We start from the raw sequence: 26,023 nt of genomic DNA, 5'->3' as shown, positions 1-26,023 counted from the left end.
CGCGGGGGGTTGGGGGCAGATCGGACCGGGGACCGGGGACCAGATACCCGCAGCTCCCCCGAGATCAGGGCAGCCCACTGGTGGACCCGAGTGGCCGGCCTGAGCTCCAGGCTCCTCCCGGTGCTGGTTGTTCTGTGACCCGCGGGTGACCTCTCTACCTGACCCCCAGCTCTCCCCCGACTCCCTCCACTCCCACTGCCCCGCTCACCGCCCTCTCCCCTCCAAGGCTGGCACTCCAGGCTCAGGCTTTCCTATGCCTCCCTGAGGTGCCTTCACCTTGGGGGATAAACTGTATCTTATCCAAGGGGCTCGGGGAAGGGCACTTCTGAAGAGTGCACGTTACCAGGGCCTTCTGCCCTCACCAGTATGCCTTCCACCTCTTCTGGGAAGAGGGGAGACCCCACCCCCACCCCGTCCTGTCTCAGAGAGTGGCAGCCGGGGCCTGGGGGAGGAGCCGAGGGTCATCCCTGGCTGCTCAACACCTGCGGGCTCCCGCCCCGGAACCCCTGTCCCCCCATCCCCCCTACCTCCTCATCCCCCCCCCACCCCCTCAACCCCCCCCCCTCCCCGCCTCCCCGCCTCCCCGCCTCCCCGCCAAGGATGGTTTCCAGGAGACAGGTAACTCTGCACTTTAGGAAAAGCCTGAAACTTGATGTTAATGCTCCCTCTGGTTCTGCCTCTTTCCTTGTAGGATGGTGGGGGTGATGTTAGTTTTAGATTTCTTAAAACAAAAATGCTGTTCCCACCCTGAGAATGTGTCCCCCCCCCACCCAGGGATCTATGTGTCTCACTCTATGACACTCACTCTATGACACTCACTCTATGACACTCACTCTATGAGACTCAGAGTCTGCAAATTAGAACTGCGTGGGAATTCCGTCTTTAGACATGTTTGGGGAGGGGAAGGTATCAATGGAATAAAAAAAAAAATAGAAATTCCTATAGAAATTGCAGCTTTGCTGTGGTACATATACACAGTGGAAAATTACTCAGCTATTTAAAAGAATGCACTTGAATCAGTTCTAATGAGGTGGATGAAACTGGAGCCTATTATACAGAGTGACGTAAGTCAGAAAGAAAACACCAATACAGTATAATACTGCATGTATGTGGAATTTAGAAAGATGGTAACGATGACCTTATATGCAAGACAGCAAAAGAGACACAGATGTAAACAACAGGTTTTGGGACTCTGTGGGAGAAGGCGAGGGTGGGATGACCTGAGAGAATAGCATTGAAACACGCATATTCTGCTGCTGCTGCTGCTAAGCCGCTTCAGTCGTGTCCGACTCACCACATGTGAAGCAGATCGCCAGTCCAGGTTCGATGCATGAGCCAGGGCGCTCAGGGCTGGTGCACTGGGACGACCCTGAGGGATGGGCTGGGGAGGGAGGTGGAGTTCAGGATGGGGGACACATGTACACCCATGGCTGATTCATGTCAATGTATGGTAAAATCCACTACAGTAATGTAAAGTAATTAACCTCCAATTAAAATAAATAATTTACAAAAAGAAAAATTGCAGCTTTGCAAAAAGACATGTGAGAAATACTGGTTTATATTGTACGCATTCAATGAAGTGTATGAACCTATTCCATTGACAACCATTCAGTAGTCTTGTTACAAACAAAGGCATTTGCTCCAATATTTGTAGATGGTGTTGCTGGAAGGCCCTCAGAGAATTCAGGGTTTCTTGGTGGCTTCTGTCTTCTGGCCCCACAGGCACATCTGTTAGAAAGCCAGGCACTGGAACTTCGTGATGACATGCGTGTGTGCTGGGTGTGTGCTTCAGCATTAAGTATTAACATTTTTATTCTGTTTCACCTTGGGGGGGAGACTTTGAGACCATGAGATGCCGAGTGTGGGGTATTTTCATTGCTGAAACCCGCAGTCTGCTGGCAGAGAGGGGTGTCTGTTCTCAGCTTGCACACCTCTGTGAGTGATACCTTCTTAATTCTGAAAAGACTTGTCCTTACCCAGCATCACATTCACTTCCCATGGCCCGGCTGGTCAGCCTGTGAAGCTGGGGGCTCACCAGGCACGCACCGCCTGGGCTTGGGGCCGGGCTGGACCCCTTTCCCCCTGGGCACGGTGCCATCTTCACAGCCACATGCTTTGCATCAAGTCCTTCCTGTTTCTGATGATGAGCTGGAAGGGTACTGAACCATGGCTCTCTTCTCCCCGAAATGGGCGCCCCTTAGGGATTTCCTGCGGGGGTCTGGCTGTGAGCGAAGCCCGGGGCAATGCGTGCAGCTGCCCCTCTTGAACCAGGGGCTCATCACAGAGCTCTCCCTTCCCTGGATGGCGGCAGAGGGGATGCAAGGCCACAGAGCAGCCACCCGGAGTGGGGGGAAAGCGGCTTCTCCTGGGCCCTGCCCCTCCCCCGAAGGTGGCTGGCCTGTCCAGGAGCTTCTGGGAGTCTCAGCCTCCTTGCCTGAGAGCTGGGGTGAATGCACTTGTGTCCTCAGGGCCTGCTATGGGTGAGGTGCAGCCCCAGAGGGTGCTGCGTGGAGCCGTGAGTGAGGCCGGCTGGCCTGCCTTCCGGGTCATTATGTCATGTTGTCGGGGGGAGGGGGCCCTCAGACCTGCCTGAAGACAGAGGCCCTGCCCTGGCCAGACCCAGCCGCAGGTCTGCTCGGCAAAGCTGGTCCTCACACAGCCCCCTGTGGCTCTGGAGGAGGCCCATCTCGGGGCCTTTAGACACGCATCCCTCAGAGCCTCAGTTTGCCACTCTGTACAATGGGCACAATGACAGCTGTCCGCCGCGAGCCCTCGCCTGGGACCCCACTCTTTAGGGGCACGGTGGCTGGTAACAGCCACCCCCAGAAGGAGGCCTGCTGCCTGGGGACCCTGCTTCTGGGTTGCTGGCCTGTGTTCTGGTCACGTGAGGCCGGCCGCTCACGGGACCATTATCTGCTGTTAGTCCTGCCCTGCGCCCTGGGAGGGTGAGCCTCAGGCTCTGTCACCTTTGGCGATGCCGGGGACACGGGGGGACAGAGGGGCCAGGTTTGGGTCACACGATCCTTCAGATAGTCTCTTGATATGGCTTCCGGCTCACAGTGGAGAGCCTTGGCCCTTGTGTGGTCAACAGTGAGGACGGGAGCCACTGCCACGTGAAAACAGCTATTTTCCCAGCAGCGAGCAATCCTCATGGTGTCACGGGCCCGCCAGGAGACCCCAAGCGGATCTGTTCCACTGCCGAGTGGCCTCTGGACGCTCTCTGGAGGTGACGACACAGCCCAGCCCCAGGGCGGGAGCGTGAAGAGAGCTGGGACCTCCATGTGGGGCTCCCTGTGTGCTGGGGGGTTCACAGCTTCACAAGAGCCCCCATGGAGGGGAGGGGAGCTCAGCAAAGCATCACACAGGCCAAGGACCCGCCAACACAGGGCTCTGGGGGCCCTGTGCGTCCCTCCCCGGCAGCAGCGTTCTGTGGGTGCAGAAAAGGGAGTAGCGCCTGCGGGCAAGGTAACGGTTCCCAGGGCTGAGGCGCTGGAGTGGCCGCAGGTGGGGGCCGGATGGCGTGTGGGGTGGCCCCCCAATCCACCCTGTGCCTTCGGGCCTGGCGAAAATCCAAGACTCATTCCTAGGCCCTCAGGTCACGGCCTTGGCCCTGGCTTCCCGGCAGCCTGATGCAGCCAAGCTGTTCCCACTCACTTCTCTTCCAGCAGAGGAAGGACCTCTGCCGATGAAGTCATGGGAAGCCCAGCTCTCTCTGCCCTCAGGACCACAGGAGCCTCAGCAGCCTGTGGAGTGGCCTCTGGGGTGGGGGGTTGAGGCAGGGCGGGTGGTGCGGTCAGCCTGCCTTTCCCATGTGCCCGACATCACCCGGCTCTCAAATCACGTGGTTGCCCCCACTGTGCAGATGAGGAAACTGAGGCTAAGCCTTGGGGTTGGCCTGAGGTCATGGAGCCCCCAGGTGCCCTCTCCCTCCCCAGCTCCCTTTCTGGGCTCTGCCGCAGCTCTGCTTGGCCCTGGAGGCTGAGGGGTGCTAACTCCCCCCTGTTGGTGGTCCTGGTAGCCCCTTGAGCCCCCCCGTTGAGTCGCCTCAGCCTGCCCACACTTCGGACGCAGCCCCCCATCAAGTTCTTCCATCACTGAACTTGAGGGGCCAGATCCAGGTACCTTGAATAGCGGCAGCTCGGGCAGTCTGGCCCCCAAGTGGAGCCCCAGGCCCTGCAGGGGGGTGTGCTCCCCCACCCCAAGTACTGAGCCCCGCTGCCGTGCAGGCGGGTGAAGCAGAAAGCAGGCCTTCACCTAGGACATTTTCAACTATGTGTATTTGATCAGAAAAAAAATTCCAGTGTGACATGCTGAGTCTTTAAAATAGCACCTTTGATCAGCATCTAAAAAATATTCCAGGTGATTTTCTTAGAGAAAGCGGTGAGGATCCCAGAGACCTCAGTCCTCAGTTTCACCCACCCCGTCCACCATCTGACCGACCAGGCGTCCTGAGGGCTGCGGCTCATGTTCCTTTGGGAGCAGACCCTCAGCACGCCCCGCTCTGTCTGAATCCTGGGACTCACTCAGGTCTCTCAGAAGAGATGGGCAGGAGTCAGTCTGGGAGCAAAGTGGCCCTGGGTCTACAGGAGCCGGAGGGACCTGGGACCCGATGCTCAGAACCAGCAATGTCAGGGGGCTCTGCAGTCCCGGAGGGACTCTTGGAGGAGCTCACAGGCTGGCCCCGGAGAGGAAACCCAGGTCTGGAGGGTGACGGGAGCTGCCCGAGGGCTCGGCAGGTCGGTGCTGGGGATAGAGCCAAGCTGGGGGCCCCCACGAAGCCTGTGTCGAAGCGGGAGGGGGGAAGGGCCTCCACCGTCCCAGTGGCCACAGACACGGTGCCTCATTCAGGACGGGTGCAGAGGGGCAGGGGGCTGAACCTGCCCTGCGAGGGCCCCCAGTACATCTTGGGGGACTCGGGGCAGTCCACGTGCTGGGCCTCCTCGCCCAGCTGGCCACCTGAGGGCAAGTCACCAGAGCACCCAGGAGCTATCCCCAGAACACCAGGACACCACACCAGCCCTGCCCCAGAACACCAGGACAGCAGCCCCGCCCGCTCCCCTCTGGGGACCTTCCTCCTGACGAAGTGCCTTCGTTTAGGCCCTGGTGGTAAAGAACCTGCCTGCCAACGCAGAAGACGTAAGAGACAAGGGTTCGATCCCCGGGTCGGGAAGATCCCCTGGAGGAGGAGATGGCCACCCACTCCAGTATTCTTGCCTGGAGGGGCCTATGGACAGAGGAACCTGGCAGGTATGGTCCGGGGGGTCTCAAAGAGTCTGACATGACTTAAGCAACTGAGCACACACCCCAAGGAGGGGGGCGCCCAGGCCCGTCTTGATCCCTCCTCTGGGCAGCCTTGCCGCCCTCTCTGCCCCCAGCCCCCAGCAAGCGGAAGGACCGTCTCTCCCAGCCCCCACAGCTCGCCTCCTTCCTTCTTTGTTTCTGCGGGCGCTGCCCTCCCGAGGGCTGACCCAGAATGAGCTGGGCCTTCTATTTCCCCAGAAGCAGGTGCCTTTGGAAACCAGGTGCCAGTGTGAGCCTGGGGGCCGGGAGACCCCTCCCGAGCCAACCCTGTGTGCCTGAGACCGGGCAGGGGAGGCCAGGCGGGTCACACAGCTGTGAGATAGAAGCAGGCCCCCCACGGTGGGTGCTGACCCCACCTCAGGGCCCTCTGCTCGGTGCCACCCGCCCTCGGCAGCCCCCCAGCTTCCAGGGCCCCAGTTGTCCCCCTCATCTGTGTGGCTACCTCCGACCGCCGCCCGTGGGACACATGGCCCGGAGAGGCCGGTCCTCAGACAGATCATGAGTTCTCACGGTGCTACCCGGGGCCCGGCTCCCTGCTCTGAGGTCTCAGATGCCCCACGGCAGGAGCACAGCTTCTCCCCATCCTTCCAGTCATGCAGAGGCCCAGTCCTTGCCACTCGTCAGCTCTGAGTTTGGAGTGGTGGCCGAGGAGATGAAGACTCTGTCCCCTGTCGTCCCCAGTGGCCCCAGCCCAGCCTGGACCCAGAGGGGCAGGTGACGCTGAGCCGTCAGACAAACCAGACTGAGAGGGGGCCATGCCCCTGGGGTGGGGGCGCCGCCGGCCTGCTCCAGGGGCACCGCGGGGCGGCTCAGGGCTCTGGGTCTGGCCCAAAGGGCTGGGTCCACTTGGAGACGTCCAGGAAGACGGCGGACGCGCCGTGGTAGAGCCAGAGGCGGGGCATGGCGCCGAGGCGGACCCAGGCATCCCGGCCGCGGTCGTAGGCCTCCATCTCCACACGGTAGTCCCCGGCCATGCCCTGCCAGCGGCCACCCGTGGCGTAGAGTGCATCCCCCAGCGGCACCAGCGCCCCGTTCTCGTGCAGGCTGTGCAGGGGCTGCACCTGCAGATGGTCTGCCCTCAGCGCCCCGGGCCTCAGGGTGGGGGCACCTCACCCCACCCCCCGATCCAGGGTGCCCCACCTGCCTCCTGGGGCCTCAGCTCTGCCCCCAGCTGCCCCCGGGGGACCCCTGAGACTCTCCCTTTGTGGGGAGACCCCGCTGCTCCAGGGATAACGTTCCCAGCCGCCCCTTGCTCTCCGGGTTTGCCCATATCTGAGCCTGGGGCGTTGAAGGTGGCCCGGGCCTCGCTCCCAGGGTGCTGGCTGGGCTTCTGACTCTCTGTCAGTCTTGAGGACACGGTGTGGCCTCCACCTGACGGACTCCCCAGGGGACTCATCGCTCTGCCCTTGACTCAGCCCGGGGCCTCGGGGGTGCCCTGGCCGGGGGCTGCGGGCTGAGGGCTCATAGCTTTCCCCAGGCCAGGGGAAGAGAGGTGTGTGGGCTTCCTTAAGAGCCTGCGACGGCAGGAAGGGGGAGGCCCCACCAGGTGGAGACAGGAACAGGCGGCAGACCTCCAGGTCTGTGGAGGGCAACATCCAGCCCCAAGGCCGGGGCCCCGGGGACGGAGCCAGGCGGGCCGGCCCTACACCTGCTGCGCTGCTGTCACGGGGGCCTCCGGTCAGCTGAGCACTGACGCCAGGGGACAGCTGCGGTCAGTGGATCACAGAGAACCTGCTGTGGCCCGGCTGGCCCGGCTAGCAGAGGCCGCCGCGGGCTCTGGGCACTGTCCCTCCTCCTTCTCGGGAAGAAACAGGAGAGAGGCCGGGGCTCTGGTGCCCCCGTGAGTCCCCGTCCCCTGCCCTGGGGTGATGCAGGAGTGGGGGCGCGGAGTGGGGGCGCTGCTGGGGGGACAAGGGCTGGCTCCTTGCCCCTGAAACAGCTCAAGAAACCCCCCTCCCTGGCTTGATCACCCTCAGGAGCAGGGGACTCACTCCCTCCTGGGCCTGGCCGCATCAGGGAGGAGGCGCTGTCTCTGAGTCCAGCGGCCCTGGAGCGCCCCTGGCTGAGCCTGGTTTTGCCCCCTTGAGGAGGAGGACAGGTTTCTCCATGTGCTGGGACAGAGCATCCGCAGGACCAGCGGCCCCGGTTCCTCGGGAGGGGGGCGCTCTGGGCCCTTGTGTCTGCAGGTCCCATCCCCTCTCCCCTGCCCTAGCGGGGCCCACACCCCAGGCCTGCTCTCTCCAGGGGTAGGGGTGGCTCACCTTCTGCCACAGGTTGGCCCCCGGGTCGTACACATAGACCTTCTTGGTGTTGTCCCCCACCAGGTAGAGCGCCCCGTGCAGGGCAGCACAGCGTGGAGAGGACAGGTACTTGGGGAGGAAGGGCGAGGCGATCACGCTCCAGGCGTCTGCGGACACACGCCCACCCGCGTCACCAAAGAGGCCCTCTCTGAGCCTCCCTGCTCTGCCGTGCGGGTCGGGGCGCCCCGCTGAGCCCCACTCCTGCTCAGGGGGAAGGGTAGTGTCCCCAAGAGCCTCATCCTCGGGTCTTCAGGAGGGGCTACGAGGCATCCGGAGGCCTTGGCCTGAGTGGGCGCCCGGGGCCTCTGTTTCCATCCTGCTGGCCCCTCGGTCTGGAACCTGGGGCCCTCACCCGACCCTGGGCCTGGTCCGTCTTGTGGGATTCTCAGCCCCACCGTCCAGATGATGGACCGGAAGGGCTGCCCCGAGGGAGAGAGAGAGAGCTGGCTCCTTACCCCTGAAACAGCTCAAGAACCCCCCTCCCTGGCTTGATCACCCCCAGAGGCAGGGGACTCACTCCCTCTTGACTCGCACCCTCTTGGGCCTGGCCCACGCCAGGAAGGAGGTGCCTTGTGCGAGCCCTGTATCCTCAGATCGGGGCCCAAATGCTGACCCCAATCCTAGAGCCTGAGCTGGTGCCCACCAGGCCTCGGGGGTCCAGGCCCACTGCTCCTTCCCACAAGGCCGGCTCCAGGCCGATCCAGCAGCCAGACAGGTTTAGGACCTGGGGCAGGGCTTCCTGGTCCCCCCCACCCTCCACCTGGCACTGTGCCTCCAGCCCCCACACCTCTAGACTGTGGGGGGCTGTAGCTCTGTGCTGGTGACCCCTGTGGGCCCCTGCCTTCCTCCACCACCCCATCCATCTCTGGGGGGGTGCCATGGCCCTTTGTAAGAGGCCTGTGGCTGCCCGCTCCCTGACCACGTTGGCCACACCTATCCCCGGGGTCCCCCTACCCATCCAGCCGCTGAGACGGGGTCACGGCCTTGCAGAGGGGCCCTGCAGCCACCTGTGCCCAACCCCTGGGCCCCGCAGGCCGCCCCCAGCCCCAGCCACGCCCCCTGTCCCCCTCCATACCTGTGACCGGGTTGTAGCACTGCAGAGCCAGGGCGTTGTACTTGCAGGCACTGGAGCCCACCAGGTAGAGCCGGCCCCCGCAGCCGGCCACGGAGAAGTTGCTGACATACTTGAGGGCTGGGCGGATAGGCGTCCAGGTGTCCGTGAAGGGGTCATAGCTCTCCACCTCCACTACATCCAGAGTGGTGCCTGCTGGGCCAAGGGGTGGGGTTAGGGCTGTGGGGGGCTAGGACGAGGGAAGGTTCCTGAAAACACAGCATCTGAGGCTCTGTGGAGGCTGCAGGGGCTGCCCTGGGTGCCCAGGGGGACAAGGGCAGGGGGAGGTGGGCACAGCCTGGAGAGGCAGGTGCATGCATGCATGGTCTGTGGCTTCAGTCGTGCCCGACTCTTTGAGACTCCACGGACTGCAGTACGCCAGGCTCCCCTGTTCATGGGGTTTTCCAGGCAAGAATACTCAAGTGAGTTGTCATGCTGCCCTCTTCCAGGGGATCTTTCCAACCCAGGGATCAAACCTGCATCTCCTGCCTTGCAGGCAGATGCTTTGCCCACCGAGCCACCTAGGAAGCCCCGAGAGGCAGGTGACGTGCCCCGTTTTACAGAGAAGGGAGCAGAGCTCAGAGAAAGGAGGGTGTCTGTCCAAGGCCACTCGCCAATAAGTGGCATGGGAGTGGGCTCCTGGACCAGGGATGCCCCACTTCGGAGCGGGTAATGGGGCCTCCCGGTGAGGCCCAGCTGCTCTGAGCCCTTCAGAGCCTGGGGTGACTGGAGAGGTGCCTGTGGGGGTCCCGGGAGGCCGCCATCTCCAGGCCCTTCACATGGCGGAGGCCCTTCCTGGGATGGAGAAAGTTATTCTTGGGGGGACTTTTAGGCAGCCCCTCACCCATCCCCTCCCATATGGTGCTAGTGGAAAAGAACCCGCCTGCCAATGCAAGACGTGGGCTTGATCCCTGGGTCGGGAAGATCCCTGGAGGGCATGGCAACCCACTCCAGCGTTCTTGCTTGGAGAGTTCCATGGACAGAGGAGCCTGGAGGCCTGCAGTCCGTGGGGTCGCAGAGTCGGACACGACCAAGTGACTTAGCACACACACAGTTTCCCCGTCCTGGACCGCCTGGGTGTGATGGTGATGCAGACCAGCCGTGGATGGGCGCCCACCTCGGGCTCTGAGAGCCTGGGCCCCAAGCTGCCTTGTACCCCTGTGTGAGCCCTCTGTCCTCGGGTGGGGAACATGGAAGCCACTGAGGGAAAGGGGATCCCCGGGACAGGTGGGGCTCCGGGGATGGCCCTAGGGCCAGCTGTCACCTCCGGAGGCCGTGGGACACTCTTGCTCAGCCTCCTGCTGGGGTCTCTCACTATCCATCTAACTGTCAGCGTCCCCGGGGCGACTCCTCGCCGCACCTCTGGGGTACAGGGGGGATACGGCAGGCCCTGAGATCAGGCTGGGGGTGTCTGGAGGCCAGGTGACAGTGAAAGGATGCCCCGTGGGTCCCCTCGCCCCAGGGACGTCACCAAGGAGGTGACCCCGAGCTGAGGGCCGAGCCCTGGGTCCTGGGATGAGCGTGGCCATCCCCACGGGCAGCTGAGGCCCCGGCTCCTCACAGGGTCGGGGAACTGACTCCTTGTCCTGCTCTCTGCGTCCCCGAAAACATGGAAGCTGCCTGGAGCTGGGCTCTGAGACTCCTGCCCGAGCTGCACCCCAGGATGCCCGGGCGGGGGTTGGGGCGGGGGCGGGGGCGAAGAGCGGGGCCCAGGTGTGGGCGGCAGGGGGGCGGGGCGCGGGGGGGGGCGGGGCCCAGGTGTGGGGTGGGGGTGGGGGCGGGGGCGGGGGCCCGGGTTGGGGGGGGTGGGGGCGGGGGGCCCGGGTGGGGGGGGCGGGGGCGGGGCCCGGGTGGGGGTGGGGGCGGGGCCCGGGTGGGGGGTGGGGGCGGGGCGCGGGGGGGGCGGGGCCCAGGTGTGGGGTGGGGGTGGGGGCGGGGGCGGGGGCCCGGGTGGGGGGGGCGGGGGCCCGGGTGGGGGGGTGGGGGCGGGGGCCCGGGTGGGGGGGGCGGGGGCGGGGCCCGGGTGGGGGGCGGGGGCGGGGCCCGGGTGGGGGTTGGGGGCGGGGCCCGGGTGGGGGTGGGGGCGGGGCGCGGGGGGGGCGGGGCCCAGGTGTGGGGTGGGGGTGGGGGCGGGGGCGGGGGCCCGGGTGGGGGGGCGGGGGCCCGGGTGGGGGGGCGGGCGCCCGGGTGGGGGGGTGGGGGCGGGGGCCCGGGTGGGGGGGCGGGGGCGGGGCCCGGGTGGGGGGCGGGGGCGGGGCCCGGGTGGGGGTGGGGGCGGGGCCCGGGTGGGGGGTGGGGGCGGGACGCGGGAGGGGCGGGGCCCAGGTGTGGGGTGGGGGTGGGGGCGGGGGCGGGGGCCCGGGTTGGGGGGGGTGGGGGCGGGGGCCCGGGTGGGGGGGCGGGGGCCCGGGTGGGGGGGCGGGGGGCGGTTCCCGGGTGGGGGGGCGGGGGCGGTTCCCGGGTGGGGGGCGGGGGCGGGGCCCGGGTGGGGGGCGGGGGCGGGGCCCGGGTGGGGGTGGGGGCGGGACGCGGGAGGGGCGGGGCCCAGGTGTGGGGTGGGGTGGGGGTGGGGTGGGGTGGGGGTGGGGTGGGGGTGGGGTGGGGTGGGGGGGTGGGGTGGGGGGTGGGGGGCGGGGGCGGGGGCGGGGGCCCGGGTCGGGGGGGTGGGGTCGGGGGGCCCGGGTCGGGGGAGGTGGGGGCGGGGGGCGCGGGGAGGGGTCTTACCGCCGACCACGTAGATCTCCCCGTTGAGCGCGGCGCTGGCGTGGTTGGTGCGGGCCTTCAGCATGGGCGCCACGGGCCTCCAGGCGGCCTCCTTCAGGGGGAAGCACCAGGCCTGCGTGGTGGACCACGCGTCCGTCCTGGAACCCCGAGAGCCCCCTGCGAGAGAGGCTCTGTCCACGCGGGCGCCCCCTGGGCTGGGGCCTCCGGGCGGGTGGGGGCTGAGCACCACGGCTCCTGCCCCTCCTTGGTGCCAGGCCTCCGTCCTGCGGGACCCTGGGCAGGGGGCACAGTCTAGCCCTGTGACCTGTAAAGACCCCTCCACACCGCATAAACAAGCGGGACAGCCTCTCAGACCTCCATCAGCGGAAGTTTTCTCAACCAAACCTCCCGAGGACCGCCCCTCCAACTTCCAAGATACAAGAGCAGAGGGACACCCCCTCCTTCACACGCTTCCTCCTGGGTAGACCCTAGCTGCAGGACAGAGCCCGTGCCGCTCCCCTGTGCCCGCGTGTGGACCCGTGGACTTGACATTTCCTTGCTTCTTTAGGATGGAAAGGTCTGGAAGAGCCTTGACCAAACGGCCAGCGACCCAGGCATGGCATTCAGGGCTCAGCCGCGGGCTCAGGACACGGCCTCGCCCACCCACCTGTCACGTAGACATCGTTGTTGAGCGCCGCCAGCGAGAAGCCCCACTTGTGGTGGTCAGGGAAGTCCGGGAGGGCCATCCACCTCTCTGGCAGAAGACACGGGGAGTGTCAGGGTGGCGGGGCTTACTGTGGGGGCCCCCCTTCCTGCTCTGCGCCTTTCCGCTTGAAGGGGGCAGAGGCTGGACTCAGCTGGGTGCAAAGGTGGGGAAGGACACCCAGTGGCGTGGGTTCAAAGTGGCCCCGGCTGCCCCAGGCTTGGCTCCAGGGGGTCCCTGGCTCCCCATGCCACCCTCGGGGCCTGGCACCCTGGGTGTGCCGAGAAGGGATCCAGGCTCCAGGGGCTGGCTCTCACCCTGACCCTGCAGCCGATCCCACCGACCCCGATGGACTTTTTGGCCCTGAGTCAGCTCCCACCCCAATCAGGTGGAGGAGGGGTTAAGGGGCCTGATCGCCAGCCACAGGTGGGTCATAACACAAGCATCTTTCACTCACTCGCTTCTCGTCTTTTCGCTCACCCCGAGCACCTTCTGGGCCCACGGGCAGCGGGGAGGGGACCAGACGCGTGCAGCTGTGCAGCTGGCAGAGTGGGTTCCAATCCCCGCTCCCCTGCTCCAGTGCCGTGGCCTCAGACAAGCCCCAGCCTCAGTGTCCTCATCTGTAGAATGGGGCTAAACTCTCTCCTGGTGGGGGGAGGGTGACTGTGGGAGATGCGGCTGCCACCCAGCAGCTGCCCAGCAGACAGCGGCTGTAAGAATTGTTGTCCCTGAGGTGAGACACAGAGTAACGTGCCCGCATTACTGCATGAAGCTACAAAAGCAAGAGATTGCCTTTGAAAAAAAACAAAATGAGCAATAAAAATGGGAGTGTTTAGTCCTCTCTATGGACACATTTTGGGTGTTTGTGGAAGGCTGTGGGAGAGACCGGCCTCTGGGATGTCCCCAGGAGGATTCCTATTTACTGTTTACAATGTTACGGTGGTTTTCAGGACAGGCGGAACCCCTGCTAGGCAGGGACTGCATGTCCCCTTGACTCACGTCTGTGTCACCCCAGGGGGGGGACTGCCCAGCAGTCACCAGGCCTTTGCCTGCCAGTGGCCCTGCCGCCCCCCCTCGGGGTCTCAGGGACAGCTGCTCCCAGCTCATCTGCTGACGTCAGCCCCCAAATCGCCCCTGTCAGCCCCTGACCTGGGACAGCCGGCCCCGGCTTCCTGGAGCCCGCCAGCCGCTGACGCCATGGGGTGGTGGCCCCCTGCCCAGCAGCCCCAGGACGGCAGCCAGCAAACCGGTGCTTTCCGAAGAACTTCCCAGGGCTGGCGTGGCGCCCCCCCAGAGCCCTGCTGCCCTCTCACCCCTCCTTTCTGGTGGGGGAGACCTGTGAAGGGGCTGCTGGGCAGGAGAGGCAGGCCTGGCCCCCTTTCTTCCCACTGACTCCTCATTACAAAAGACATTTCACAGGTGAGGAAACTGAGGCTCAAGGAGGCGAAGTGACCTGCTCAAAGGCGGGAATCAGGACCCCACTGGGCGCACCCTGACCCTGAGCTGTCGCGCCCCAGGCTGTCTGCACCTCAGCTCCCTGTGCTCCTCAGGACTGAGGCCGCATTAGGCACACAGAGCAAGAGTGTCAAGGGGAAGCAGCTGCCAACTGGCCCTCCCACCTGGGCCAGGGGCCACTTTGCCACAGCGGGCAGTCTGGGCGGGGGCCGCTTTTCCCAGGCCCCAGTGCGTGGAACGCCAGAGTTAGGGCTGTGGCTGGACGCAGAGGGGTCTGCCGGGCCCCCCACAGTCCACCTCCCTGCCCTGCTGGGGCCCGGGCTCTTCTGCAATCCCCCCACCTCAAGGACGGAGGGCACGCTGTGTCAGGGCTGTGGGGCCCGCTGGGTACTCACTGGCCTTGGTGTGGTAGAAGGCGAAGTTCCCGGCCTGGGGGGCGAGCTCCTCAGCTCCCTCCTCCTCCTCCTCCAGCGCCCGCCCGCCCACCACCACCAGGACCTCCTCCAGCTTCTGCGGGAGGGCCAGCAGCGCCTGCAAGGCCAGGGGGCTGGGGTCAGGGGCAGGCCCTGTCCCTGGGCAGAGGGGCCCGGGTGCAGAGGCTGGCCGTGGCCTGGGCATTGGGAGCCGCTGTGGGTCCATAGTGTGGCCCTGAGTCAGTGCACACGCGTGTGGTGGGGTGAGCTGCAGCGTGTGCGTGCCTGCGTGGGCCTGTGCACGCGAGTGGTGGGGCGAGCTGCAGCGTGTGCGTGCCTGTGTGGGCTGTGCACGTGTGTGGTGGGGCGAGCTGCAGCATGTGCGTGCCTGCGTGGGCTTGTGCGTGAGTGTGTGTGCATATACGTCCACATGCCATGGCTGCCGTGGGCTGGCGATGGCAAGCGCTCAGAACCTGGACAGGTGGGAGCCAGGTCCTCGTGGGCCTGAGCACGAGGCCTGCTCCCTCCCAGCCGCTCTCCAGCCCCTGCCCCGCTGAGCAGAGGTGTTTCTGCACTACCTTTGGAACCAACCCCCAGACCCTGTCCCCAGTCCCTCAGGTAGGCTCCCCTCCCCCCGGGAGCCCAGCTCCCCTGTGCCAGCTGGGGTGGCCACCTAGGATGGCCCTGGGTGGCAGGAAGTGCTGGAATGTTTCTTGCTGGGTGAGAGCTCCCTGGATCCCAGAGTCCCACTGCCTCTCTGACCCGCCCTCAAATGTCCAGACATCCCACCTCCAGCACCTACAGGGTGACCACCTCGTGGGCGGGTGGCTGCTGGTGCGGCTGCAGAGTGGCCAGTATTTGCCACCACACACCCCACCGCTGGCCTGAGCCACCGTCTTTGTCCCCAGAGTTGGCTCCTGACAGGTCCTTCTGAGCAAAGCCCTGAGCCAGCTGCCTGGGAGCAGACAGACTTCAGCTCCTTGCCTCAGTCACACCCTGGCCTTTCGCTTCATTAAGGACCTGCCCTCTCACCAGGCCCATTGCCAGCCCAGATGGGAAATTGCACCCCACAAACGCCTGAGCAGCTTCCGAAGGACAGGTGGTGGCCGGCTGCCACGCCTGTCTGCGCTCCTCGCCTCTGTACAGGCTGTGCACTCTTCCTGGCTTATTTACCCCTGCTAGGCTCCTATCTTTCCTTTAAAGCCCCGCTTGAATGCTGCCTCCTCCAGGCAGCTCTCCCTGACTGCCTGCCCCTCTGAGGACACCCAACGTCCAGCATGGCCTTTCTCGTGCTGCTTTGGGTGTGTTTCCAGGGGGTTTCCCCGCCAAGCTGTGGGCTGGGGATGACCACTTCTGGGTCCCCTGTCCTCACGGGCAGGAAGTGGCACACACAGGTTGCGCAGTACGTACTTGGGAGGTGAACGGACCCCAGGGAGGCAGAGTTGCAGGCTGGGGACACCTCGGGGATGCCCACTTCATCCTGTCTGTCCCCGTGCGGGTTGGGTCTCGGGGCTCCTCTCCCTGCTCCCCGCCTGTCACTCACCCCCTCGTGGCCCTGGGCCAGGGCCTCCCGGCAGGCCTCCGACTCCCGAATCAGCGGCTCCGAGGCCAGCAGCTGCTGCACGTGGGGCCGGGGCACGGCGTCCAGGTGCACCAGGCCGAGCAGCTCGGGCAGGTGGGCAGCCCTGACCTGGGGGTCGTGGCGCACCCAGCGCAGCAGCGCCTCCAGCCGGCTCTGCTCCGGCTGCACCTGCAGCACGTCGCCGGCCAGGCAGGCGGCCAGCCGCTCCTGGGACAGCTGCAGAAACTCGTCCTCCTGGGCCACGGCCTCGAAGTTCTCTCGCAGGAAGGCCCAGGCCTTGGCAGCCACGCCCAGCAGCCCCTGCTGTTCCCCAAACTCGCAGATGCCCAGGCAGTTGGAGGCGTCGAGCTGCTGTTGCAGGTAGCGGCCACAGACCTTCTGCACGGCGGGGAAGTGCAGGCACGCGGCCGTGCGGGTCAGCGCCTCCACGTTGCCCTGGGTGACAGTCAGCCGGCCTGTGTACACGAAGTCCACCAGCTGCGCCACCACAGCGGGCTCCACGTCCCGCAGCTCCACACGCGCTGAGAAGCTCTCCGCGAAGTCACCCGCGAACATGGCGTGGAAGTAGGGGCTGCTCAGCGCCAGGAGCCCTCGGTGGCAGGGCAGCTCCCGGCCACCCACCAGCAGGGTGACGTCCACCAGCTTGGGCTGGGAGCGCAGCCTCTGCAGGCCGTCCAGTACGTCCTGGGCATGCGAGGGCAGGTGGAAGTCCAGGTCATCCACGTTCCGCACCATGACAATGAGGTTCACCTACTCACGGGCGTCCGCGCGGGCTCCTGGGGAGAGGAGCCAGCAAGGTCAGCCAGGGGGACTGTCTCACCCGAGTCACCCGTCAGGCTGACCGCTGGTCTGAGCATCAACCACGTGTGAAGTGCTTCGCCCAGCCTCTCACCTAAACCAGCCCCGAGGCCCTGGGAGGCAGAGGCATTGTCTTTCCCAGGTGAGGCGGTTGAGGCTCAGAGAGGCTAGGCAATCAGGGCAGGGTGGGCCAGCAAGAGAACCAAGCCTCAGCCCCTCTCTGCACCTCTGGACTGTGCGGAACAGACCCCCTGGGGCACGGGGGTCCCTGCCACCCCCAACACTCCTAGTGGCCTCTTCTACTCCCAGATCCCCCTTGCTGGGAAGGGCATCCGCAACTGAATAGTTTCAGCCCCGTGGGTCCTTACTGGCTTGTGGTTACAGGGAACCTCGCCTGCCATGACCTTGCTGGGTGACCTTGAGTGAGCCACGCCCCCCTCTGGTCCCAGCCTCATCATCTGCAGACTGAGAGGCTGGAGGTGAAAGGGCTGGGGGATCAGGCGTGCCCTCACGGTGCCCCCCATGGACCAGGCCACCCTGGATTTTGCACAAACACACGTCATTCAGCCCTCATGGGAACTCCGCCAGCCGTCGGCTGCTGTTCCCGTCCCTTTAAAGCTGGGGAAACAGAGGCAAAAAGAGGCTCAAGTCCCTTGTCCAAGACTACACATCTCGGGGGTCCCGGGCCCCTGGACCCCCCAGGTAACATGTCACTGGATGTAGTTTGGTAAAGACAAACAACCAAAAGAGAGCAATCTCAGCTCGAATCACCTGATCCAGCAAACGCACTTCTGGGCTAATTTAATTATGCACATATTTCCTTACGATCTTCTGAAATTTTTGCCCTAAGAAAACCGCCCTGGAGAAAAGAAAGTTCTGTGCAGCTTGTCTTCCCCCGAGTGACCACACAGCAAGAAGCTGCACCCTGAGATGCCGTGAGTCCACCAGGGGGCGCCTTAGCAGCCAACAAAGCGAAGGCCAGTGCAAAATGCCGGGTCTACCCAGTGCCATCGAAACGACAAAGCCCAAAGCTCCCGTATGGAGACATTGCACTGTGGACGCCCGGGTCCCGTGCCGGCGGCAGGAACATGAGCAGGGAGGCACACAGAGAACCCACCCAGAGGCCCAAGAACCTGCCTGAGCTCTGCTGGGTCAGGAGGGGTCCCGGGCCCTGGTGGGCGTCCAGCCTGCCTCACCCCTCCCCGTAAGGCCCTCTGGCTGGGGGGAAGGCAGCGCGTCCCTCCCAGGGGAGCACAGGAGATTAGCCAGGCGGCCCCCGCCCCAGGCAGCCGGGGGCCAGCGGGCGGGAACACCTGGCATCTTCCCGGGGAGCCTCAGGTCATCTGCTGACACCTGCCGCCCTGCAGTCCTCGCTGGGGGCTGAGGCTTCCGGGGGGCTCAGAGGCCCTGCCCAGTGCCTGCCAGGCCGGGAGTGAGGAGGGCAGAGTGGGCAGGACAGCAAAGGGCCTCAGTCCAGCCCTGGCTGGGGCTGGACGCCATGGCCCTGGCTGCAGGCGGAGGTGTGGTCCAGCCTGCCCCTCACTTCTCCAGAAGGACCTGGAGGGAAGCAGGCCCGCTGAGCCCCCACCCCTGCCCCCGAGGGCTGGGTCTAGGCTGTGTGCAGGTCTCTCCCCAAGGCACCCAGGCTGGGATCTCCAGGCCCACGGGCTGTCCACTAAAACCCCCCCTCCCCTGCTGGTCCCAGCCCCGGTCCTCACCTCCCCCTTCTGGCTGCCCCCCAATCCTACCTCTCAGTGGGTCTCTGAGACCTCGTCTCAGAACTCGGGCTGGAGAACACGACTGCCCAGCCGGCCAAGGGGCATGGAAGACCTGCTGGGATATGACGGGGCCGGGCTGGGCTGGGCTGGGCTGGGCTGGGCTGGGCTGGGCTGGCAGCCACGTGGGGACAGAAGGGTATTTTTAGTCTCTGTCAGCATGGGGGGTGGGCGGTGGCCAGTAGGGGGAGGAGAGAGGTGACAGCTCCTCTCTGCCTGTCCTCTCTGAATGGCCATGCTGGCCGGGAGCCTCCTGTGACCTCTGGGCCAGGACAGACGGCAGGAAGCACCGGGGGAGCAGCACGTCTGGGCTTACCCCATACTCCCAGTGAGGCGTGCTGGCTCTCTCCCTTCTGTTTTTTCATTGGCAGGAGGGGCACAGTGAAGTCTGAGCTGGGGACTCAGGGGCCACACGGAGCCCCCAGTTCAAGGCCAGGGTGTCATGGGGGCCCAGCACGTACCAGCTTTCCTGTGGTTGTTGACAGGAGCTCACATGGCCTCTTATTTTCTACCACGTGGGGAAAAGTGCCCATGGTGAGGAAATGGGGGTTGCTCAGCAAAGACTTTCAAAACCTGGGGCCCCTGGTGCCGGGGAGTCTTGGTGTTAAAGGAGGGGCTCAGAGAGGCGCCTCCCAGGCTGGTGATGGGGGTGTGCCGTCCCGAGGCTCTGTCCGCTTGTATCGCAGCCTTGGCCTTGGGCTTGCCCTGCTGTCTTCATTAGTAGTAATGCCCAGGAAGGCTAAGAAACGGGATGGCCTAAAAATACAGCCGCGGAGGCTCGTGGCCTCCTGGGAGGCCTGGGTTCACGGCAGTCTCAGGGGAACTCCTGACGCCTGAATCTCTGCAGGTTCTGGAGTCACAGGCCCTACCAAGTCTGGGGTGAGCTGGAGGGGCTGCAGGGCATCTCTCATGCCAGGGGACAGAGGGGGTATCTCTCATGCCAGGGGCAGAGGGGGCATCTCATGCCAGGGGGCAGAGGGACATCTCTCATGCCAGGGGCAGAAGGGCATCTCTCATGCCAGGGGCATAGGGGGCATCTCTCATGCCAGGGACAGAGGGGCATCTCTCGTGCCAGGGGGCATAGGAGGGCATCTCTCATGTCAGGGGGATAGGAGGAATCTCTTATTCCAGGAGGCAGAGGGGGAGTCTCTCATGCCAGGGGGCAGAGGAGCATCTCTCATGCCAGGGGGCAGAGGGGGCATCTCTCATGCCAGGGGATAGAGGGGGCATCTCTCATGCCAGGGACAGAGGGGGCATCTCTCATGCCAGGGGATAGAGGGGGCATCTCTCATGCCAGGGGCAGAGGGGGCATCTCTGATGCTAGGGGCAGAGGGGGCATCTCTCTTGCCAGGGGGCAGAGGGGGGCATCTCTCATGCCAGGGAGCAGAGGACCATCTCTCATGCCAGGGGCAGAGGGGGCATCTCTCATGCCAGGGGACAGAGGGGGCGTCTCTCATGCCAGGGGCAGAGGGGGGCATCTCTCATGCCAGGGGGCAGAGGGGACATCTCTCATGCCAGGAGGCAGAGGGACGTTTCCAGCCCCAGGCCTTCAGGCACCAGGGAGGCCAGCTGGGGGGCTCTGCCTGTCAGCCACTCCATCTTGTACCCGCTCGGGCCTCACCAGTACAACCAGTTTCTAGGTGTGCTGGGACGTGGAGGAGTCAGGTGGCCAAGGCTGACCGGCCTCCCAAAGCCCACTGGGGACTCGTTGGTGCTCTTACAGGGCAGAGGGGCCTGGGGGCACCAGGGTGACGGGCCCCACTCCTGGCAAGGTAAGGGAATTTCCCCAGGGTGTCTGGGTGTCAGGACCGCGCGGGTTTGGGACAGCTGTCTCCTCCCGGGCATGCGGGAGCTGGCCCGGCTTCCTGCTAGGGCGCTTGTTGTGAGCCGGCCCGTCTCTGCTCTCATGTGGGAGTGTGTTCATCACACAGACACTGCAGGGATCGCCTGCCCGCCCACACATTCGTGGGGCCTCCCACACGCTGCTCACTCACAGCTGTCCTGAGTCCGTACTTCCCTCCCCAGCCCAGTCCAGCCAGGTCAGTCATATCCTAGCCCAGCTCAGCCCAGTCACAGCCCAGCTCAGCCCAATCCAGTCATATCCCTGTTTAGCCCAGCACAGGCCAGCCCAGTCATAGCCTAGTTCAGTCCAGCTCAGTCATACCCCAGCCCAGCCCAGGCCAACCCAGTCATATCCCAGTTCAGTCCAGCCCAGTTCAGCCTAGCTCAGCCCAATTCAGCCCAGCTCAGCCCAGTCCAGCCCAGTCATATCCCAGTTCAGTCCAGCCACATCACAGTTCAGCCCAGCCCAGTCATATCCCAATTCAGTCCAGCCCAGTTCAGCCCAGCCCAGCCCAGGCCAGACCAGTCATATCCCAGTTCAGTCCAGCCTAGCTCAGCCCAGTCCAGTCATATCCCAGTTTAGCCCAGCCCAGTCCAGCCCAGTCATAGCCCAGCTCAGCCCAGTCATATCCCAGTTTAGCCCAGCTCAGCCCAGTCCAGCCCAGTCATACCCCAGCCCAGCCCAGCTCAGCCCAGCCCAGCCCAGTCATATCCCAGTTCAGCCCAGCTCAGCCCAGTCCAGCCCATGGCCCTGCCCCTTCCCCAGAGCCCCAGGACTCGCCCAGGCTCCCTTAGCGTCAGCCTCACTCCCGGGGCTTCATGGAGCCTCCAGCTCTCGCTGTGTCCAGGGCCATCCCGGAGAAGGTGCTGCGGGGCAGCAGAGGCATTGGTTTTGCCTCCCGACTGCAGCCCCTACTCTGTTTGCGGGCAGAGCACGAAGGGTTAATGCACCCCTGACTTGGGCCGTAGGAGGCAGGACAGGCGATGCTGACGACAGGCCAGGGTCATGGGCAGCTCCCCGCCCCATGCCTGTGTTCAGCACTGGGAGCCAAGAATGGACGCCCTACGGGGACCCAGCGCCTCGGATGACAGGTCAGTTAGGGAAACTCGAAACCAGGGGCTCAACAGATCCTCATCGTCGGATTGCTCCCCAGTGGGGCAATTTTTAAAAATACGCTGCCTGTTTCTTTTCATGATGATAAAAATAACACATGTTCATGGCGGGAGATTTGGAAAACACAGAAAGACATGAAGCAGACAACCGGCAGCAGACAATCCCCGTGAGCACATGGGGGTCAGGACTGCGGCGTGGTCTGTGTTCTGTTTTATCGCGATACTCTGTGGTGAGCATTTCTGATGTGATGAGTCATTTCTGATGCGATGAGTCTTTGGACTGCGCGATTTTTAATTCCATAATAATGGGGACACATCACGCTTTAAGAAGGTGGAGGACGTGCAGGTTGGGAGCCATGCGGACTGTGATGACACAGGCGTCACCTCTGTGCCTTGCCCCGGAACAGATTGGGAGTGTGAGATGACTGCGGTAAAGCACACGATCATCTTTACAGCCTGATGCGTGGACAGAGAGTCGTCCAGCTCGGGTGATCGAGGCACTTACCAGCAGGAGGTAAGACCACCCCCTACGCTCAGCCTGGCCCCGTCCTGCTGTGAGGTCCTACACAACCATACCCGCCCACCCCCTCAGAGGGTGTTTCACGGACTTACTTGCTCGCAGTATCTCTTATCCCATCTGGGATTTATCTGGGGCTTGGGGTGCTGTAAGGTCATACATTTTCTTCCCCAAATCGTTCCCGACACTCTCAGCTCTGTTATTAACAATCCCTTCTTTCCCCCCTGGATTTGCTGCAGCATCTCTGTTGCAAAAGGGCAATGTTTCCTGTGTGAAGTGTCTCTTCTGCTGATTTGAATGACCATATTCTAGGGTCAGAACAACCCTAGTTCTATCAATGGACTCAGTTCAGTCATATCCGACTCTTTGCGACCCCATGAGCCACAGCACGCCAGGCCTCCTTGTCCATCACCAACTCCCAGGGTGTACCCAAACCCATGTCCATTGAGTCGGTGATGCCATCCAACCATCTCATCCTCTGTCGTCCCCTTCTCCTCCTGCCCTCAATCTTTCCCAGCATCAGCGTCTTTTCAAATGAGTCAGCTCTTTGCATGAGGTGGCCAAAGTATTGGAGTTTCAGCATCAACATCGGTTCTTCCAATGAACACCCAGGACTGATCTCCTTTAGGATGGACTGCTTGGATCTCCTTGCAGTCCAAGGGACTCTCCAGAGTCTTCTCCAACACCACAGTTCAAAAGCATCAATTCTTCAGTGCTCAGCTTTCTTTATAGTCTCACACCCATACATGACCACTGGAAAAATCATAACCTTGACTAGACAGACCTTTGTTGGCAAAGTAATGTCTCTGTTTTTTAATATGCTGTCTAGGTTGGTCATAACTTTCCTTCCAAGGAGTAAGCATCTTTTAATTTCATGGCTACAATCACCATCTGTGGTGATCTTAGAGCCCTGAAAAATAAAGTCAGCCACTGTTTCCCCATCTGTTTGCCATGAAGTGATGGGACCAGATGCCATGATCTTCGTTTTCTGAATGTTGAGCTTTAAGCCAACTTTTTCACTCTCCTCTTTCACTTTCATCACGAGGCTCTTTAGTTCTTCTTCACTTTCTGCCATAAGGGTGGTGTCATCTGCATATCTGTGGTTATTGATATTTCTCCCAGCAATCTTGGTTCCAGCTTGTGCTTCCTCCAACCCAGCGTTTCTCATGATGTACTCTGCGTATAAGTTAAATAAGCAGGGTGACAATATACAGCCTTGATGTACTCCTTTTCCTATTTGGAACCAGTCTGTTGTTCCATGTCCAGTTCTAACTGTTGCTTCCTGACCTGCATACAGATTTCTCAAGAGGCAGGTCAGGTGGTCTGGTATTCCCATCTCTTTCAGAATTTTCCATAGTTTATTGTGATCCACACAGTCAGAGGCTTTGGCCTAGTCAATAAAGCAGAAATAGATGTTTTTCTGGAACTCTCTTGCTTTTTCCATGATCCAGCAGATGTTGGCCATTTGATCTCCGGTTCCTCTGCCTTTTCTAAAACTAGCTTGAACATCTGGAAGTTCACAGTTCACGTATTGCTGAAGACTGGCTTGGGGAATTTTGAGCATTATTTTACTAGCGTGTGAGATGAGTGCAATTGTGTGGTAGTTTGAGCATTCTTCAGCATTGCCTTTCTTTGGGATTGGAATGAAAACTGACCTTTTCCAGTCCTGTGGCCACTGCTGAGTTTTCCAAATTTGCTATTTGAGTGTAGCATTTTCACAGCATCATCTTTCAGGATTTGAAACAGCTCAACTGGAATTCCATCACCTCCACAAGCTTTGTTTGTGACGATGCTTCCCAAGGCCCACTTGACTTCACACTCCAGGATGTCTGGCTCTAGGTGAGTGATCATACTATTGTGATTATCTGGGTTGTGAAGATCTTTTTTGTACAGTTCTCCTGTATATTCTTGCCACCTCTTCTTAATATCTTCTGCTTCTGTTAGGTCCCTACCATTTCTGTCCTTTATTGAGTCCATCTTTGCATGAAATATTCCCTTGGTATCTCTAATGTTCTTGAAGAGATCTCTAATCCATCAATGGACTATTACTCTATAATTATGATCTCTTTGTACCTGAAATGTAAGCCTCTTCATCACTGTTCTATTTTAAATCTTCTCGTCTGTTGTATTAGCTAGCTATTGCTGCATAACAAATGACCCCAAAGTCTAGTGTTGTAAAACAATGAACATTTATTATCTCACAGAGTTTCATGGCTCTGGAAATGCTTTAGTGGGTGGTTCTGCCTCAGGATTTGTCCATAGCTGGTGCCGACCAGCCCACTGGACTGCAGTCATGGGACAGAGGCTGGCCTGGAACAGAGGTCCACACCAACCTCTCCGCAGCACCACTCCTAACACGGCGGCTGGCTTCCCCCAGAAATAAGACAGCAACAAAGATGGGAGTCTTTCATAGCCTACTTAGAGGTGCAGTCTGTGGCTCCTGCCATATTCCAAGGTACAGTGAGGGAGGGACTTCACCAGACGTGGTACCAGGAGGCAGGCTCACTGGAGGCCTTCTTGCAGGCCGGCCTCCACAGCTGGCTTTGTTCCTGCAGGTTCTTTACCACTAGCGCTACTTGGGAAACCAGCTTTGTTTGTGGTTTCTTTCAAAAGAACTTTAGAGGCATTAAAAAAAAAAAAAGTTTGACACTTCTAAATCCAAGCATTGATATTCAGAGAGCTTACACTGTTCCAATATCTATTCTCCTCCTGAGAAGAAGGTGGCGTTCTCTCGCCGCCTTGGGTACAGTGTCTTCTTCGTATCTGCCCTGCACACATTTACAGTGGGCCAGGGAGGGAGACTGGGCCCCCTTCCCCAGCATCTTCCCGACTCTTCTGGAAGCCCCTGGCTCTGCACCTTGTGTCTGGTCACCTCACTGAAGTCTGCGCCTTCTGGACCCCTAGGTAGGGGCTCTGGGATCCTCAGTGGGGCTTTGACAACTGAATGCCAAGGTTAAACGGCCCTACAGCTGAACGTGGCCTTGAGGGGCCAGCCCCCCCACCCCCGACCCATGGCAGTGGACACCTGCTTCCCACAGGTGAGTTGCTAGTGGGGTTCTGAGGTCACTGAGCATCAGAATCACTTGGAACATCTTTTAAATAGCAAACCAGCTTTCTCTGGCCCAGCCCAAGGGACTCAGGGTCCCTGGGGTGCTCTCAGGATACGGTGTATTTATAAGGAGGCTCCCAGGAAACAGAGTGCCTGCAGAAGGACATCTGGGCAGTCACCCGAGATTGCCCAACAGAGAGGTCCTTTCCCTGTGCCAGGCCTCACGCTGGGGTCTGAGCACCCCCCACCTAACCCTGGAGCCCCAATCCTCCTGGAGTCCTGGATGCTCATGGGAACATGAGGCTCGGGGCCATGGAGGGCCTTGCCCAAGGCCACAGTGAGTGGGGGGGTCATGCCCGAACTCGGGTGTGCGGGCCTCCTGCGCACAGTCTCCTGAGCAGCCCTGGCCAGCCGGCCACCTCTGGGACTGGGCTCTGCATCTGCTGCCCACCCTGCTCCCGCCTCCTCGGACAGCAGGGTCCTGTAGGTGGCCCAGGGGAGGGAGGCCTCAGAGAGCCCGGCACCTTCTGACCCACCACCTCCAGGCTCACCTCGCCAGCCCGGGGAAGCAGCAGCAGCGTCCTGCGGACCAGCCCTTGTCCGGCTCCAAATGTCAAGCTTCAGGGCCAAGAGCCAGGGCCTCAACACCATACAGGATGCTTGTGGCTGCCTGAGGCCAGGGCCGTGCTCCTTAGCACGCTGACACAGCTGGAGAGTGTCACTGTCATCCCAGGACAGAGACCCCTCTGGGGGCCTCAGTCCACCCTCGCCAGGACCCTGGGGCTGGGCGGGTCCACACCACACCCCCATTTCACAGATGAGAACATGGACGCCCCGTGGGGTAAGGATGCTGCTCTGGGGCTTCGACTGAGCTGAGCACTGAGGTCTCAGTGTCCCCCCAGCAGGGCCCTCTCTGGGCTCGGGGCAGCAAGCACACATGGGAAGGTGGCAGGAGCGGGTCTTTCTTTAGCAAACTCACATCCGGTGTCGACCCTGCAGGAGGGTTTGGAGCCGGAACCCAGTCCAGCACGGCCCCCCTGACTGGTCCGGGGAAGCCCCGACAGCCTGACACCCCCATTTTATTTCTTCCTGAGCATCCCTCTCTGAGACATTGGGCCAGCAGCATGGTTCCTGAGCATCCCTCTCTGAGACATTGGGCCAGCGGCATGGGAGGAGTCCCTGGTCCCCCACAGCTGGCCTGAGCCCTCCAAGCTCTGCAGGCGGGGAGGGACAGCCAAGAGAACTGTCCTGGGGGGCTTCTGCAGGGAGGTGAGGGCTGTGGAAGGTTCCTGAAGCCTCTTCCCCACTCCTGCCTGTGGGGCCATCGCGCAGCTGCAGAACCTCTCCCTGAAGCTCCCTGG

General features: G+C 62.4%; 1 protein-coding gene across 1 annotated transcript; it reads right to left on the bottom strand.

Annotated features, from left to right (window-relative positions):
• Positions 1–4,257: 4,257 nt before the first annotated feature.
• Positions 4,258–18,246, bottom strand: KLHL30 (kelch like family member 30). The gene is made up of 8 exons (XM_052637737.1): positions 18,115–18,246; positions 15,530–16,344; positions 13,969–14,104; positions 12,083–12,169; positions 11,437–11,592; positions 8,677–8,865; positions 7,563–7,708; positions 4,258–6,362 (listed from the first exon to the last, which is right to left on the bottom strand). Exons 2-8 carry the CDS (start codon positions 16,301–16,303, stop codon positions 6,111–6,113), a joined length of 1,740 nt encoding a protein of 579 aa, XP_052493697.1. The 5' UTR covers positions 16,304–16,344; positions 18,115–18,246; the 3' UTR covers positions 4,258–6,110.
• Positions 18,247–26,023: the final 7,777 nt, after the last annotated feature.

This window comes from Budorcas taxicolor, chromosome 3 (assembly GCF_023091745.1).
Source record: "Budorcas taxicolor isolate Tak-1 chromosome 3, Takin1.1, whole genome shotgun sequence".
Classification (NCBI taxonomy): Eukaryota; Metazoa; Chordata; class Mammalia; order Artiodactyla; family Bovidae; genus Budorcas; species Budorcas taxicolor.
This window is presented reverse-complemented; position numbering and strand designations above follow the sequence as displayed.